The sequence below is a fragment of the Somniosus microcephalus genome, chromosome 22 (assembly GCF_052327205.1).
Source record: "Somniosus microcephalus isolate GS21.2 chromosome 22, FLI_Smic_1.0, whole genome shotgun sequence".
Lineage (NCBI taxonomy): Eukaryota > Metazoa > Chordata > Chondrichthyes > Squaliformes > Somniosidae > Somniosus > Somniosus microcephalus.
In genome coordinates, this window is record NC_141008.1 from 73,648,068 (window position 1) to 73,666,753 (window position 18,686).

The 18,686-nt window shown below is 43.7% G+C and overlaps 2 protein-coding genes across 7 annotated transcripts in view; one reads left to right on the forward strand and one right to left on the reverse strand.

Annotated features, from left to right (window-relative positions):
• The window catches only part of kiaa0753 (KIAA0753 ortholog), an 88,803-nt gene extending 83,889 nt beyond the window's left edge, over nucleotides 1-4,914 (reverse strand). For 2 of the 6 annotated variants that reach the window (XM_085965046.1, XM_085965047.1), the window contains exons 1-2: nucleotides 4,653-4,914; nucleotides 2,398-2,460 (exon numbers count right to left, since the gene is read on the reverse strand). The gene's annotated coding sequence lies outside the window, so the exon portion shown is untranslated. The remainder of the gene's footprint in view (nucleotides 1-2,397; nucleotides 2,461-4,652) is intronic. The other 4 variants (XM_085965043.1, XM_085965041.1, XM_085965045.1 and 1 more) reach the window with 2 other exon arrangements.
• Nucleotides 4,915-5,043: 129 nt separating this feature from the next.
• Nucleotides 5,044-16,941, forward strand: txndc17 (thioredoxin domain containing 17). The gene is made up of 4 exons (XM_085965051.1): nucleotides 5,044-5,306; nucleotides 11,290-11,371; nucleotides 13,043-13,118; nucleotides 16,343-16,941. The coding sequence occupies exons 1-4, from the start codon at nucleotides 5,171-5,173 to the stop codon at nucleotides 16,409-16,411; spliced, it is 363 nt and encodes a 120-aa protein (XP_085821177.1). The 5' UTR covers nucleotides 5,044-5,170; the 3' UTR covers nucleotides 16,412-16,941.
• The last annotated feature ends 1,745 nt before the right edge of the window (nucleotides 16,942-18,686 follow it).

Genomic DNA, 18,686 nt, shown 5'->3' on the forward strand with positions numbered 1-18,686 from the left:
AGCTTTATAAAACACTGGTTAGGCCTCAACTAGAGTATTGTGTTCAATGCTGGGCACCACACTTTAGGAAGGACGTCAAGGCCTGGGTGCAGAGATTTAATAGAATGGTACCAGGGATGAGGGACTGTAGTTATGTGGAGACTGGAGAAGCTGGGGCTGTTCTCCTGAGAGCAGAGAAGGTTAAGAGGAGATTTGATAGAGGTGTTCAAAATCATAAAGGATTTTGACAGAGTAAATAAGGAGAAACTGTTTCCAGTGGCAGAAGGGTCAGCAACCAGAGGACACAGATTTAAGGCGATTGGCAAAGAACCAGAGGCGACATCGAGAGAGATTTGGGTGTCCTCGTGCAAGAAACACAGAAAGCTAATTTGCAGGTACAAGAAGCAATAAGGAATGCAAATGGCATGTTGGCCTTTATTGCAAGGGGGCTGGAGTATAAGAGTAAGGAAGTCTTGCTCCAATGGTACAGGGCCTTGGTGAGACCACACCTGGGGTACTGGGCACTGTTTTGGTCTCCTTATAGAAACATAGAACAATAGGAGCAGGAGTCGGCCATTCAGCCCTTCGAGCCTGCTCCGCCATTCAATATGATCATGGCTGATCCTCTATCTCAATACCATATTCCTGCTCTCTCCCCATACTCCTTGATGCCTTTTGTGTCTAGAAATCGATCTATCTCCTTCTTATCTAAGGAAGGGTATACTTGCCTTGGAGGTGGTGCAACGTTGGTTCACTAGATTGATTCCTGGGATGAGAGGGCTGTCCTATGATGAGCGATTGTGTAGAATGTGCCGATACTCTCTGGAGTTTAGAAGAGAGGTGATCTCATTGAAACATACAAGATTCTGAAGGGGATTGACAGGGTAGAGGCTGAGAGGTTGTTTCCCCTGGCTGGAGAGTCTAGAACTAGGAGGCATAGTCTCAGAATAAGGGGTAGGCCATTTAAGACCGAGATGAGGAGGAATTTCTTCACTCCGAGGGTTGTGAATCTTTGGAATTCTCTACCCCAGAGGGCTGTGAATGACGAGTCTTTGAGTATATTCAAGGCTGAGATAGATAGATTTTCGGACTCTAGGGGAATCAAGGGATATGGGGATCGGGCAGGAAAGTGGAGTTGAGGTCGATGATCAGCCATGATCTTATTGAATGGTGGAGCAGGCTCGAGGAGCCATATGGCCTACTCCTGCTCCTATTTCTTATTTTCTTATGACATGAGGAAGCTTTTTTTTTTATAAACAGAGTTGTTGTGATCTGGAATGCACTGCCTGGAAGGTTGGTGGAAGCAGATTCAATAATAACATTCAAAAGAGAATTGGAGAAATACTTTAAGGGGAAAAAATTTACAGGGCTATGAGGAAAGAGCAGGGGAGTGCGACTAATTGGATAGCTCGACCTCAGAGCCAGCACAAGCACGAATAGCCTCCTTCTGTGCTGTATCATTCTATGATTCTAACAGGACATCATGTTAAAAAGGAACATTTGCTCATTATGTAATCTAAGAGGAAAGGAACTTGCATTCATATAGCACCTTTCACATTCTCAGGATGTCCCAAAGCACGTCACTTGGGTTCATTTCTAGAGGAATAGAATTAAAAAGCTGGGAACTTATGGTAAACTTATATAGAACTTTGGATGGAGCACACTTGCACTGTACTGTGCACAGTTCTGGTCTCCATATTACAAAATGGATATAGAGGCACTGGAGAAAGTGCAAAAAAGATTGACAAGAATGGTACCAGACCTGACTAGGAAAGACTGAACAGGCTGGGTCTCTTCTCTAGAAAAGAGAAGGCTGAAGATTGACCTGATAGAGGTCTTTAAGATCATGAAGTGGTTTGATATGATAGATGTAGAGAAGATGTTTCCACTTGTGGGAGACCAAAACTAGGGGCCAGAATAATAAGATAGTTACTAATAAATCAAATAAAGAATTCAGGAGAATCTTCTTTACATAGAGTGGAGAGAATGTGGAACTTGCTACCACATGGAGTAGTTGAGGTGAATAACATAGATGCCTTTAAGGGGAAGCTAGATAAGTACATGAGGGAGAAAGGAATAGGATATGATGATAGGGTTATGAGGCGGCTCGTGTGGAGCATAAACACCGGTATAGACTTGTTGGGATGAATGGCCCATTTCTGTGCAGTAAATTCTATGTAATTCACAGCCAATAAATTACTCTTGAAACGGCAGCCAATCTGTACACTGGGGCTTGAATCCACAGCTTTGAGTCACAGGAGAGAGAACCACCACTGAGCCAATGATCGATCGATCGCAAGCACACACACATGATGAAACTTTTCTCCTCATTTTTAATTCAATGTTGGATCAAGTTGCTTATTTTTTTTTTTTTTTTTTTAAATACAACGAATACCTGCCGTCAGGGCAGAAACTAACCTGTGCTCAATATCACGGTGTGACGATATTCACACTGAAAGATCAACACTCATGACGTAATCCCTGCAGGTTCAGATGATAAACATGAAGCCATGTTATACGTGGGCAGCATCACATTTAAATAGAAATTGAAGAGGCTCATTTTCTAAATTAAATCCAGGCAATTTTAAAGACCATACCTTACCTTTCTATAAGGTACTTTGGGCCCTCTGGCCCTAATATTGACTTTAACAACTTCAAACCTTAACTATATCTCCCAATTTTCTCTCTGTCAGTAGGTGCTAGCAACGAGACAGGTGTACCAGTGTTTCCGGGGGCGGGTGCTTCGAGTAGGGTCTCTGGCCTATGGTGGTCCAGCACCAGGGGGTTCCTCAAATCATGTCTGGGTTTGTTGCAGAATAATTGATAGAAATTGATTGCTATGATTAGTCAACAACTCCATTATTGTTGTATCATGCGACTAGTAGGTTGGTAGAAAGTGAACTAGATGGACCTTGGTCTTTTTTGGGTCTAGCAAATCCTATGTTCCTATGAACTGTTGGCAGGGTACTTGATGTTGACCTGCTTTTTCTTCCACTAGACTTCTGGGTTACTAGCAACTCCACTTTGATAGTTTTCATGTTTCCCCCTCTACTGACACAACCCCACACTTAGAAATGACAGATAGGAGACAGGAGTAGCTGCTTTCCCTCATCCTGCCTTTTTGTCTCATGCGAATATCACTTCCACCATTTAACCATCTGCTGTTCTTCACCTAAACACTTTACAGGTAATTCTATTTCTACTCATGTGTCCCTACTGGTGTATCAGGACAAGGCGAGCAGGCAGAGCAGCTGGGGACACATGATGAAGTGTGGCTACACGTTCGTGGAGGCAGTTTAGATTTTATACTGATCATTTATTTCCAATTAGTGCGATAGAAGCTGGACAAGTGGTAATTCATAATACATACAGTTGGGCTGAATGTTTTAAAAGCAATTCTGTTGATGAATCTTTAGCAGCAAAGATTGGTAAGTGTCAGCTGTGGCTCAGTGGGGAGCACTCACGCCCGAGTCAGACGGTTGTGGGTTCAAGTCCCACTCCAGAGCACAAAAATCTAGGCTGACACTCCAGTAAAGTGCTGAGGGAGTGCTGCACTGTCGGCAGTGCCGTCTTTTGGATGAGATGTTAAACCGAGGCCCCGTCTGCTCTCTCAGGTGGATGGAAAAGATCCCTTGGCACTATTTCAAAGACACTATCCCCGTCTCTTGGCCAATATTTATCGCTCAACCAGCTTCACTAAAAAACAGATAATCTGGTCATCATCACATCGCTGTTTCTGGGAGCTTGCTGTGCGCACATTGGCTGCCACGTTTCCTACATTACAACAGTGACTACACTCCAAAAAGTGCTTCATTGGCTGTAAAGCTCTTTGGGACATCCGGTAGTTGTGAAAGGTGCTATATAAATACAAGTCTTTCTTTCTTTATGATCTTCCAGTTCAGTCTATACCTCAAATGTCACCTTTTGCTCTAGTACGATAGCAAAATACTGCAGATGCTGGAAATCCAAAATGACAACAGAAAATGCTGGAAAAACTCAGCAGGCCAGGCAACATCGGTGGAGAGAGAAACAGAGTCAACGTTTCAGGGCGAAGACCTTTGTCAAGACTTAAAAAGCACAGGAAATGAAACAAATTAAAAGGCCAGTTTGGAGGCTGGGAGAGAACAAAAGAGAAGTGAAGAGACATTAAGAAGTATTCAAAACGAGACGAGATGGTGATAGGGCAGAGGAGACAAAAGACGGCTCTAGATTAGATGTGAAATGCGCTGGCAGAATGGGAGACAGCTGCCAACTCTCCAACACATCCTCCTACCTCCACCTGGACCATGACCCCACAGCCGAACATCAAACCACCGTTTCCAAGATTGTCACTGACCTCATCTCCTCTGGAGATCTTCCCCCCCCCCCGCGGCCACCAACCTCATAGTTCCCCAACCCCGCACAGCCCGCTTCTACCTCCTTCCCAAGATCCTCAAACAGAACAGCCCTGACAAAGGGTTTCAACCTGAAACGTTGACTTTGTTTCTCTCTCCACGGATGTTGCCTGGCCTGCTGAGTTTTTCCAGCATTTTCTGTTGTCATTTCGCCTTTTACTCTCCCCGCAGTGTGTTTGCAGCGGTTTCGGGTTTTGTTTCACATTTCCAGCATCAAGCGGATTTTGTTCGAGCTGTTGCAGACACAGAAGCTTGCCCCGGTTTTACCGCACTCCTTACCTGGTAATGTTAACACTCTAACCTGGCCGACACAGCCGCCACCCAGCGCTCCTGAGCCCGGCCCGGCCTCCCTCACAGGCCCCAAGTTGCCAAGCGCCCGGTTGCTAGACACTGGATCGGGTTTGGTTCCGGTCCAGCCCTGCAACTGGCGTCACATCGGATTGAATCCAGAAGCGGATCCAGAAACGCGCCCCCCCGGGCCGAGCTCGGGTTGTGACTCCCCCCGGGCCGAGCTCGGGTTGTGACTCCCCCCGGGCCGAGCTCTAGTGGGCTGAGGCTCCCCCCGGGCCGAGCTCTAGCGGGCCGCGGTGGACAGTCCGGGCCGCTCGCGGACTGACCGTTGCTCCCGGGCTCGGGTTCAAAGTCTGCGCATGCGCGCGCGCGCCCGGCCGGCTCCAATGGAAGACCACCGGTGGCGGACGGAAGCCGCGGCGGGCGCGGCCGCTTCGCCGTTTCTATAAAAAGGCTTGGCGGGAGTTGGGCGCGTCGGCATTTTTGCGCTGCCAGCGGACGTGGTGATGGCCGTGGTGGAAGTGTCCGGGTACGACGCGTTCGTGCAGGTGGTGGACGGCAACAAGGGCAAGACCATCTTTGCGTATTTCACCGGCTCGAAAGATGCCAATGGCGTGAGCTGGTGCCCGGACTGTGTGACAGGTAGGAATGGAGCCGCTCCAGTGAATGGCGTGGCTGCAAGAGCAGTCATTGCTGTGCTATTGCGAAAACTGTTTATGGTGCTGGAACAAAGTCTAGGGCTGATCAGCAACCAGCAAGATTGCTGCAATCGAACAATGACTGGGCACTAAAATTCAGAAATTATTCTCAGTTTGAATAAGAGCCTTTCCATGTCAGCCGTGGCTCAGTTGGTAGCACACTCGCTTCTGAGTCAGAAGATTGTAGGTTCAACTCCAGGGACTTGAGCCCATAAGAACATAAGAAATAAGAGCAGGAGTAGGCCATACAGCCCCTCGAGCCTGCTCCGCCATTCAATAAGATCATGGCTGATCATCGACCTCAACTCCACTTTCCCACCTGATCTCCATATCCCTTGATTCCCCTAGAGTCCAAAAATCTATCTCGGCCTTAAATATACACAAAGACTCAGCATTCACAGCCCTCTCGCGCAGAGAATTCCAAAGATTCACAACCCTCGGAGTGAAGAAATTCCTCCTCATCTCAGTCTTAAATGGTCTACCCCTTATCCTGAGACTATGCCCCCTAGTTCTAGACTCTCCAGCCAGGGGAAACAATCTCTCAGCATCTACCCTGTTAATCCCCTTCAGAATCTTGTATGTTCAATGAGATCACCTCTCATTCTTCTAAACTCCAGAGAGTATAGGCCCATTCTACACAATCCCTCATCATAGGACAGCCCTCTCATCCCAGGAATCAATCTAGTGAACCTTTGTTGCACCGCCTCCAAGGCAAATATATCCTTCCTTGGATAAGGAGACCAAAACTGTGCACAGTACCCCAGGTGTGGTCTCACCAAGGCCCTGTACAATTGTAGTAAGACTTCCTTACTCTTATACTCCAACCCCCTTGCAATAAAGGCCAACATGCCATTTGCCTTCCTTATTGCTTGCTGTACCTGAATGCTAGCTTTCTGTGTTCCTTGCATGAAGACATCCAAATCTCTGAACACCAACATTTGAACGTTTCTCACCATTAAAAAAATATTCTGTTTTTCTATTCTTCCTACCAAAGTGAATCGCCTCACTTTTCCCCACATTATACTCCATCTGCCACCTTACTGCCCACTCACTTAGTCTATCTATATCCCTTTGCAGACTCTGTGTCCTCCTCACAGCTTACTGTCCCACCTAGCTTTGTATCATCAGCAAACTTGGATACATTACACTCGGTCCCTTCATCTAGGTCATTAATATAGATTGTGAATAGCTGAGGCCCCAACACTGATCCTTGCGGCACCCCACGAGTTACAGCCTGCCAACCTGAAAAAGATCCGTTTATCCCTACTCTCTGTTTTCTGTCCGTTAACCAATCCTCTCTCCATGCTACTATATTACCCCCAACCCCATGAGCCCTAATCTTGTGTAATAACCTTTTATGTGGCACCTTATCAAATGCCTTTTGGAAATCCAAATATACTACATCCATTGGTTCCCCCTTTATCTACCCTGCTCGTTACATCCTCAAAAAACTCTTAATAAATTTGTCAAACACAATTTCCCTTTCATAACATGATTGGCAGAGTCAACATGGTTTTATGATTTTCTAAGTGCCCTGATACCACTTCCTTAACAATGGATTCCAGCATTTTCCTGACAACTGATGTCAGGCTAACTGTCCTGTCGTTCCCTGTTTTTTCTCGCCCTCCTTTCTTGAATAGTGGTGTTGCATTTACCACCTTCCAATCCGCTGGGACCATTCCAGAATCTAGGGAATTTTCAAAGATCAAAGCCAATGCATCCTCTATCTCTTCAGCCACCTCTTTTAGAACCCTATAGGATGTAGGCTGTCAGGTCCAGGGGATTTGTTGGCTTTTAGTCCCATTAGTTTCTCTAGTACTTTTTCTCTACTTATATTAATTACGTTAAGTTCCTCACCCTCATTAGACCCTTGGTTCCCTGCCATTTTTGGTATGCTCTGTGTTTTCTACTGTGAAGACCGATACAAAATATTTGTTTAATGTTTCTGCCATTTCCTTATTCCCCATTAATAATTTCTCCTGTCTCAGCCTCTAAGGGACCAACATTTACTTTTGCTACTCTCTTCCTTTTTACATACTTGTAGAAACTCTTGCAATCTGCTTTTATATTTCTTGCTAGTTTTCTTTCATTCTATTTTTTCCCTTTTTATCAATTTTTTGGTCAGCCTTTGCTGGTTTCTGAAACTTTCCCAATCCTCAGGCTTACTATTATTCTTTGCAACATTATAAGCTGCTTCTTTTAATCTAATGCTATTCTTAACTTCTTTAGTTAGCCACGGTTGGATCACTTTTCCCGTGGAGTTTTTATTTCTCAATGGAATGTATTTTTGTTGAGAATTATGAAATATTTCTTTGAATGCTCATCTACCGCCATACCTTTTAATCTATTTTTCCGATCTACCTTCGCCAACTTGCCCTTCATACCTATGTAATTGGCTTTATTTAAGTTTAAGACTCTAGTTTTGGACTTAGGCAAGTCACTCTCAAAATTAATGTGAAATTCTATCATATTATGATCACTCTGCCCCAGAGGATCCTTTACTATGGAATTGCTAATTAACCCTGTCTTATTACACAATACAAGAACTAAAATAGCCTGTTCCCTGGTTGGTTCCATGACATATTGTTCTAGGAAACTGTCCCGAATGCATTCCATGAACTTGTCCCCAAGACTACCTTTGCCAATTTGATTTGTCCAGTCTATATGAAGATTAAAGTCCCCCAAGATTATTGCATTACCTTTGTTGCAAGCTCCTGCTATTTCTTGATTAATATTCTGTCCAACAATATAGCTACTGTTAGGGGGCCTATATACTACTAGCATTATTTTCTGCCCCTCGTTATTCCTTATCTCCATCCATACTGATTCTACTTCCTGATCTTCCGAGCCGAGATCCTTTCTCAATATTGTCCTTATGTCGTCCTTTATTATCAGGGCTACTCCCCCTCCTTTTCCATTCTGCCTGTCTTTTTGAAACGTCAAGTACCCTGGAACATTTAGTTCCCAACCATGGCCACCTTGCAACCATGTCTCTGTAATGGCTATTAGATCAAGCCCATTTATCTCTGTGCCACTAGTTTGTCTATCTTGTTATGAATGCTTCGTGCATTCAGATAAAGAGCCTTTAATTTAAATTTTTTACCATTATTCCCTGCTTTGATCTTATTCTCTGCTGCACTGCTACCGTTAAACTCTCTGTCCCTTTCCTGTCACACTCTGCTTATTTTTACCCAAATCACTACACTGCTCTATTGCCTTGACCTTTCTCCTTAGATTTCTAAAGTTCCCCTCATCTGACCGACCCCCCCCCTTTTTTTTTTTAGTTTCAAGCCCTAGTTATATAAAGCTAGGTTGACACTCCAGTGCAGTGCTGAGGGAGTGCTGCACTGTCGGAGGTGTGCCGTCTTTCGAATGAGACGTTAAACCGAGGCCCTTTCTGCTCTCTCGGGTGGACGTAAAGGATCCTAAGGCACTATTTCGAAGAAGAGCAGGGGAGTTATCCCCGGGAACCTGGCCAATATTTATCCCTCAACCAACATAGCAAAAACAGATTATCTGGTCATATCACATTGCTGTTTGTGGGACCTTGCTGTGCGCAAATTGGCTGCCACATTTCCCACATTACAACAGTGACTTCACTTCATTGGCTGTAAAGCGCTTTGAGGCATCCGGTGGTCGTGAAATGCGCTATATAAATGCAAGTCTTTCGATTTTAAGAACTTTTTGCTTCCCAATTTTCTCCCATCCTGCCTTGAAGGTGTGCTGGAGTGCAATTGCAGTTAGCCATCCTTTAGGACATCCTCCAAGTGACAATGTGTAGACCACAGGGCTGCAAGTATACATTTTCTAAAATAACCTATAAGGATGCATTGGTTGCCCCAGTGACATCAACTAAAAACAAATACTGTAAATGTATCCCCCTTTTTAAAGGTTCACAACTAATAAAGAACCATAAAGAAAACTCCTCAAACAAAGTAATATTACTCCTAGTGTCCATTATACACCCCAGTCCCTGCGGTGTCCACTGGTTGTAGAAGGCCTCGTATATGGCATACTGCAACTAAAGTTCTATCAATCTATCTGGTAGCCATTTTAGATTTTTCTACACGTGCACACATATAATAGGTGCGATTACCATGAGGTAACAAGGAGGGTTGATGAGGGTAGTGCGTTTGATGTAGTCTATATGGATTTTAGCAAGGCTTTTGATATGGTAGACTGGTCACGAAAGTAAAAGCCCATGGGATCCAAGGCAAAGTGGCAAGTTGGAGCCAAAATTGGCTGAGGCAGGAAACAAAGGGTAATGGTCGAAGGGTGTATTTGTGACTGGATGGCTGTTTCCAGTGGGGTTCTGCAGGGCTCAGTAATGGGTCCTTTGCTTTTTGTGATATATGACAATGATTTGGACTTGAATGTAGGAAGTATGATTAAGAAGTTGGCAGATGATACAAAAATTGGCCATGTGGTTGATAATGAGGAAGAAAGCTGCAGACTGCAGGAGGATATCAATGGACTGGTCAGGTGGGCAGAATGGTGGCAAATGGAATTCAATCTGGAGAAGTGTGAGGTAATGCATTTGGGTAAGGCTAACAAGGCAAGGAAATACACTATAAATGGTAGGACATTGAGAAGTGCAGAAGATCAGAGGGACCTTGGAGAGCAGGTCCACAGATCCCTGAAGGTAGCAGGACAGGTAGATAAGGTGGTTAAGAAGGCATACGGGATACTTTCCTTTATTAGCCGAGGCATAGAATATAAGAGCAGGGAGGTTATGCTTGAACTGTATAAAACACTAGTTAGGCCTCAGCTAGAGTACTGCGTGCAGTTCTGGTCACCACATTACAGAGAGGGTGCAGAGGAGATTTGAAGATGTTGCCTGGGCTGGGGAAATTTAGCTATGAGGTAAGATTGGATAGGCTGGGGTTGTTTTCTTTGGAACAAAGGAGGCTGAGGGGAGACCTTATTGAGGTGTATAAAATTATATGGGGCCTATATAGAGTGGATAGGAAGGACCTATTTCCCTTGGCAGAAGGGTCAATAACCAGGGGGCATAGATTTAAAGTAATTGGTCGGAGGTTTAGAGGGGATCTGAGGAGAGATTTTTTTCACTGAGGGTGGCGGGGGTCTGGAACTCGCTGCTTGAAAGGATGGTAGAGGCAGAGACCCTCATTTAAAAAGTACTTGGATATGCCCTTGAACAAGGCTACGGACCAAGTGCTGGAAAGTGGGATTAGGGTGGATAGCTCTTTGTCGGCCGGCACGGACAAGATGGGCCAAATGGCCGCCTCCTGTGCTGTAAATTTCTATGATGAGATGGCCATGTGTATATAGGTGATGATGATAAAGTCCGGTTAAGTGTTAGTCTGCTACTGTAATGAGTAAACGGTACTACATGTGACTGGTCCATGCCAAGTGCTGGGCAGCAGTTAAGCAACTAGGCCACTTCCAGAAAGTGCCAACTGCTTCGGGTGGATGAGTGTCTGGAGGACAGTGGGACCTTTGATGGAAGAAATGTGATCAAAAGGTGGATGTGCTAATGCATGAATTAGCCAAAGGCATCCTCAACCTGAGAGCTATGACTGCAGCTGCAGTATATAACAAGTCAATGAACGAGCAAAAGGTCCAATAATAGTTGACTGGTGATGAAGAAAGGTCAACCAGATATTTTGATGCAATTGTGCAATTAAAAGTTTTTGGTACTGAACCCACACTAGTCAAAATATATTTCTTAATGGAAATAACGTTGAAAGCTTCATGTTGAAATCAAAAGACACTGTATTCAACAAATATTTCAAACTCATCCTCATTCTCCTGTCCAGTTGTGTCAGTGTATTTTTGTGTTCCAGTTCTCTGTCAGTATTCTCCTCACAGGCACGTTGGGGTTAATTTCCATTGACTTCATTGTAAATGAAAATGGTCACTGTCCAGAGTGTTGAGATCCATTAGTTTTCTAATTACTCCTCCAGCTGAACCAGTAGTCCGTGGAGAGCTGAGTAAACTGCCTGAAGGATCTGTCTTCATCTACTGCCAAACGGGTGACCGGCCATAGTAAGTTATTATTATTTGTGTATTATTCAGAAAAAAGTCATTGTTCTCCAACAAATGGAAGAGTTCACTCATCTTGTACATTCATGTGATATTTAAGAGCATAAATTACAATCTTGCAAAGATCATTTAGTTATTCTAGAGTGATACCTGGAATAACTAACCTCCAGTCAGTCATGTGTTACTGTATAAAATACCAAGTCAGGATTACATCAGCACTCTGATAAATGATGTAAAACCTTGGACGCCTGGTCCAAGTACTCTACCTTATTTTTGCCCAATTCAAATGTTTAAATTATCAATTGATTTCCTCAGTTATATGGAGAGTAACTTATCCAATTAGACAGTGACATTACTATTTGATATCGTTCATAATAATGGTAAAAATTCCATTGCACAATGACGGATTGAAAGCTGAAGTAAACATTATGGCCTAGAAATTCATTTAAGGCGCTGCCAGCTTTGCGGCCAGTTACCGCCTAAAGAGGGCTTCTGCGCCAAAAATGATTTTGCGCTGATATTCAGCGCAGCAGTATTGGCGGCGGTAGCCGTTAGCGCTGCGCCGGCACCGATGACGTCATTGGTGTGCGCAGTGCCCCGGTTCCGCCCCGAAACTGGCCTGATCCCCATATTTAGTTGCGGCCGCAAACAGCGACCAGAAAACGGGGCCGTACTCTAGCCTTAGTGGGGCGCTTTAAGGTGGAGGTGCGGCCGGCCGCTTTTTCGGCGGCCGCCTGCCCGCACCTCCTTCCCCGGCCTCCTCCACCCGCCCCCCCCCCCCCCCCCGCGGCATTGCCGGCTGCTTTCCGCGAACCCGGCACTTCTCCGAGGTGCCAGGCTCATTTGCCGGCACACTCCAGCGGCAATCTCCCCGTTGCAGGCAGCTCCCCCTTAAGAGAAGGAGGAGGCCTGCAGTACCGCAGCCTGCCGCTCTGCAGCGGCGCCAAGAGCGCTGAAATTCAGTTTCAGCGCCCCAAGCGGAGGCGGGCACACCCTGGAATAGCGCCCGGTTCCAGATTGGGGCGCAGAAGCCGAATATCTGACAGTCGCAAATGGCTCCGCGCCCAGTGCTAACTTTTGGGCGCTAGCCAGCTGGGTGCCCCTAACTGAATTTCTAGGCCTATTTCTTTTAGATATAGTTTGTTACAGCTAGTTTTCTACTTGGATTAAGATCTGTATCAGTTAGTTTTAGAAATTGCATGGGGGGGGGGACGGGTGGTGTGTCTGTGTCTTTTACAAAACACTTCAGAATCAGGCTAGCTTTGATAATGGAGCTGCTATTTTACTGGAAGAAGAAACTTTACACTTTAAAAAATAATAATAAATTGATCATTCTGAACTTGGTGGGATATAGGTAATGGTGGGGACCTCCTTGTTTTCAATTTGGACATTGGCCCAAGGTGAATGATATTGAATTTTGTTGACGATGGCATCAGTGTACACTTCTGTATTGAAACTAGAGCATTACTGTCCAAAAGCAATTGTTCAGCAAACTGCCAGATACAAAACGGTTTTGGGCAGCCAAATCATTCCAGCGCACAGCCTGCAGATTATGTGGTAAATGCAACTTTGTGACATTTGTGTCGATGCTCGTCTCTTTACTGAAACAGACTTTCTTCAATGCTTGAGGTATAACTAATATGCCTGTTTTATATTCACATTGTCTTTGACCAGCTGGAAGAATCTTGAAAATAAGTTTCGAACAAATTTGAAAGTAACTGCGGTACCAACTCTCGTGAAATATGGCACAGTGAGTAATCTTCCAGTGGCTGTTTTTCCCCACTAATTTACTAATTAATTGCCCTGACTTGAATTTCTAAGATGCAGCTGGAAACTATGAAACCTGTATTATGGAGAAAAAGATTTAAAGATCAATATAATTTATTATATATTTATGTAGATTGTAACTGGTTTTTATTGCATTCTTTGGATTAGTTCATCTTGGTCTTTTTATGTAGAGTGAACACAGACTTGATCATTTTCATTTCAGATCTTTTTGACAGGTGTTTTCATGTTTAGTTGTATCCCAGGCTGCTGTGTGAGGCAAGGGAGGAGATTGCAGGGGCTCTGACACACATTATCAGAACCTCTCTGGCCACAGGGGAGGTGCTGGAGGACAGCTAACGTAGTACCATTATTCAAGGGTAGTAGGGATAAACCAGGGAATTACAGGGCAGTGAACCTAACATCAATGGTAGGGAAATTATTGGAAAAAGTTCTGAGGGACAGAATTAGTCTCCACTTGGAGAGGCAGGGATAGTCAGCATGGCTTTATCAGGGGGAGATCATGTCTAACCAATTTGATTGAATTTTTCGAGGGGGTGACTAGGTGTGTGGATGAGGGTATTGCAGTTGATGTAGTCTACATGGACTTCAGTGAGGCTTTTGACAAAGTCCCACATGGGAGACTGGTCAAGAAGGTAAGAGCCCATGGGATCCAGGGCAATTTGGCACATTGGATCCAAAATTGGCTTGGTGGCAGGAGGCAGAGGGTGATGGTCGAAGGTTGATTTTGTGATTGGAAGCCTGTGTCCAGTGGTGTACCGCAGGGATCGGTGCTGGGTCCTTTGTTGTTTGTAGTGTACATTAATGATTTAGATATGAATGTAGGAGGTATGATCAGTAAGTTCGCAGATGACATGAAAATTGGTGGAGTGGTAAATAATGAGGAGGGAAGCCTCAGGCTACAGGACGATATAGACGGGATGGTTAGATGAGCAGAACAGTGGCAAATGGAATTTAACCCTGAAAGGTGTGAGGTGATGCATTTTGGGAGGACTAACAAGGCAAGGGAATACATAATGACTGGTAGGACCCTAGGAAGGACAGGGGATCAGAGGACCTTGGTGTGCATGTACATAGATCCCTGAAGGCAGCAGGACAGGTAGATAAGGTGGTTAAAAAGGCATATGGGATACTTGCCTTCATTAGTCAAGGCATAGAATATAAGAGCAGGGAGGTTATGATGGAGCTGTACAAAACGCTAGTTAGGCCACAGCTGGAATACTGTGTGCAGTTCTGGTCGCCACACTATAGGAAAGATGTGATTGCATTGGAGAGGGTGCTGAGGAAATTCACCTGGATGTTACCTGGGCTGGAGCGCTTCAGCTATGAAGAGAGACTGGACAGGCTGGGGTTGTTTTCCTTAGAGCAGAGAAGGCTGAGGGGGGACCTGATTTGAGGTGTACAAAATTATGAGGGGGATAGGTAGAAAGGAACTTTTCCCCTTAGTAGAGGGGTCAATAACCAGGGGCATAGTTTCAAGGTAAGGGGCAGGCGGTTTAGAGGGGATTTGAGGAAAAACTTTTTCACCCAGAGGGTGGTTGGAATCTGGAACTCACTGCCTGAAAGGGTGGTAGAGGCAGGAACCCTCGCAACATTCAAGAAGCATTTGGATGAGCACTTGAAACGCCATAGCATACAAGGCTACGGACCAAGTGCTGGAAAATGGGATTAGAATAGACGGGGCTTGATGGCCGGTGCAGACACGATGGGCCGAAGGGCCTCTTTCTGTGCTGTATAAATCTATGACTCTATTAATGTTTGAATTGTCATCTTGGAAAGCTTGAAATTAGGAGTTTAATTTCTTTGAATTTTTTTTTCCAAAATCCCTTCTCCGATCTGCTGTCTGTTGCTCCTTGATGAGTGTGCAGGTCTTTTCTTGCATCACTTTTTCCATTCTTATTCCTGCTCCAAACATATGAAAAGGAAGTATACTCTTAATCAAGATTCCTAACAGAACTGAGGAACAGGGAGAGCTAGGGTACAGATACGTCAGTCTTTAAAGGTGCGGGTGCAGATGAAAAGCAAATGAGATTTTGGGGTTTGCACCTCGAAGCATAGAATATAAAAGCAAGCAAGTGATGTTGAATTTGTACAGGATCTTGGTCAGGCCACAGTTACAATATTTGATGAAGTTCTGGGCATCACATTACAAGAATAATATTAGTTATAGAAAGGGAACAATAAAAATGCACTAGAATAATACCAAGAATAAGCGGTTATAGTTATAAAGAAAGGCACTAAAATTGGGCTTTTTCCATTGGAACAGAGATGGATAAGGGGGATTAAATAGATGTTTTCAAACTTGAGGGGTGCATCGACTCCATATTATCTCAAAGACCACTGCAAGAAACTAAAATACATTTTTTTTGAGAAGATTATTAGAACATGGAATGCTTTGCGACAAGTGGCAATTCGGGTAAGCACGATAACATCACTTAAAAAGGATCTGGATAAGTAATTGAAAAGGAGGAATATAAAACACAGCACAGGATTGATGGGCTGTGCTGTGATGTACTTTTAATGAGTGAGCCTGCAACAACTTGAAGCTCTAACTAAATTTTAGACTGATCATTTTATTTCTCTTTTAACTGTTCAAAAGAATTGGGGGGATTGTCCTATGAGGAGAGATTGAGTAGACTAGGCCTATATTCTCTCGCGCTTAGAAGAATGAGAGGTGATCGCATTGAAACATACAAAATTCTCACAGGGCTTGACCGTGTAGATGCAGGGAGGATGTTTCTCCTGGCTGGGGAGTCTAGAACCAGGGGTCACCGTCTCAGAATAAGGGGTCGGCCATTTTGGACTGAGATGAGGAGAAATTTCTTCACTCAGAGGGTGGTGAATCTTTGGAATTCTCTACCCCAGAGGGCTGTGGAGGCTCAGTCAGTATATTCAAGACTGAGATTGATGGATTTTGGGATATTGAAGGAATCAAGGGATATGGGGATAGTGCAGGAAAGTGGAGTTGAGGTAGAAGATCAGCCATGATCTTATTGAATGGCGGAGCAGGCTCGAGGGGCCTACTCCTGCTTCTATTTATGTTCTTATGTAAGTATTATGTTTTTTTAAATAATGATCTGATATATCGGTGGAGAATGTTGATTTAGTTTTATTTTTAAAAAAAAGTTAGTGTCAGCACAAAACAGTGTGTGAAGACATTTCAATTTCCAATTTATTCTTGTGTTTCAGCCCCAAAAGCTGGTAGAAGAGGAGTTACTTAAGCCAGATCTTGTGCATATGCTGTTCACAGAGGATTGAAAATCCCTTAGTCTAACAAATACTATCGTCAACACCAATGTCCATACAGAATGTGCCTGACTTTTTGTTTTGGATTGTTTTCCATCAAAGCAGATATGGAAAGGATACCAGAGGTCAAACTGAACTGCATTCCTGTCTAATTAGGCTTTTTTTGTTGTCTTGTATAACAATATGGATTTAAATGTGATTGGGTGAGTGAGTTTTCAGACAATGAGGCATTGCCTGTTTAAAATTGTTCTGGGATCCTTTCCAAATATTCAAAGAATAATGCACGGGGGAAAAAATGAGAAATGCAATCCTATTTAGATTTGCAGTATGCCATCCTGGGAATGAACCAGATACTTGATTCTGCTGATAATGCCTTTAAATGTACCAGCCTGCAGAATATATATTTTAAGAATTATGGTATTTGGATAACTACTGTTTGGAACAGTGTGTCCTTCAAATTCTGAATCATTTTTAGAATGGAATTAATTGGTGTCAATTAATGATAAATTGAGATCCAAAATAAAAAATTACTTTCAACTGTATTTTTATGTGTGAAGAATTTGTTGATCTTTGCTTTTCAAAAAGGCAAGATTCTCAATGTCCCTGTAACAATTCTGGATTTTTATTGAACCACCTTCTCTTTCAAAACATTACGACCGTGGCAGAAGCAGAACTTGTCCTTCGTGACATCTTGTCGAGAATCTACCCTTAACATAGATGTATACTTAGGATTAACTATTATTTTACCTGCAGTAATCTCGTTACTGGATTTAACATAGTCTTGCCACAGGCTACAAACTCAAAATGGCATGTATAAGAGGAGATTTGATAGATACTTAAAATCATGAAGGGCTTAGATAGAGTAAACAAAGAGAAACTGTTTCCAATGGCTGAGGGGTCGATAATCAGAGGGCACAGATTTAAGGTGATTGGCAAAAGAACCAGAGGCGACAAGAGGAAAAACTTTTTTTACACGAGTGGTTAGAATTTGGAATGCACTGCTTGATAGGATGGTGAAAACAGATTCAATAGTAGCTTTCAAAAGGGAATTGGATAAATACTTGCAGGAGAAAAAGTTGCAGGGATATCGAACGAGCAGGGGAGTGGGACTGACTGGATTGCTGTTTGAAAGAGCCGGCTGACTGGCCTCCTCCTGTGCGGTACTATTCTACAATCTGCTCAGTTCAGCCCTTAATACAAAAGCAAAATACTGCAGATGCTGGAAATCTGAAATAAAAACAGAAAATGCTCAGCAGGTCAGGCAGCATCTGTGGAGAGAGAAACAGAGTTAACGTTTCAGGTCGATGATCTTTTGTCAGAACTGGATTCCAACCAGTTCTGACTGAAACGTTAACTCTGTTCTCTCTCCACTGATGCTGCCTGACCTGCTGAGTATTTCCAGCACTTTGTTTTTATTTCTGTTCAGACGTTTACAGCCTAAAGCCACTAATTTATTTACAATTATAGTATTTGCTTTTTTTTTGTTCTTCATATTACTAAATTAGGAACAGGAGTAGGCCATTTAGCCCCTTGAGCCTGTTCTGCAGCCTAACGCCACATCCCCATATCCCTTAAGATTTTTGTTAGGTAAAGGTATATCAGTCTCCGATTTAAAATTAACAATTGACCCAGCATCAGTTGCTGTTTGCAGAAGAGAGTTCCAAACTTCTACCACCCTTTGTGTAGAAGTGTTTCCTAACTTCACTCCCGAGAGGTCTGGCTCTAATTTTTAGACTCTGCCCCCTAGTCCTAGACTCCCCAATCAGTGGAAAGAGTTTCTCGCTACCCTATCTGTTCCCCTTAATATCTTGAACTTGGATCAAATCATCCCCTTAACCATTCTAAATTCTAGAATACAACCCTAATTTCTGCAATCTCCCCTTGTAATTTAACCCTTGGAGTCCGGGTATCATTCTGGTAAACCTACGCTGCACTCCTTCCAAGGCCAATATATCCTTCCTAAGGTGTGGTGCCCAGAACTGCTCCAGGTGTGGTCTAACCAGGGTTTTGTATAGCTGCAGCATAACTTCTACCCCCTTGTATTCAAGCCCTCTAGATATAAAGTACTTCATAGATCAATATTCCTTCATAAGCACACTGAATTTAATTGATTTTTGTCTTCTCATAACTTTCTGTAGCAGTAAACAGCAACATCACTTAAGCCTGTGCTTTTTATGTTTGCAATAGTGCTGATGACAGTTGATGATCCAAATTGCTGGGAAGTGCATTGCACAGTCACAAGACCTTAAGCTGTAATTTGACCCCACTTGCTGGCAATACTGCTGGA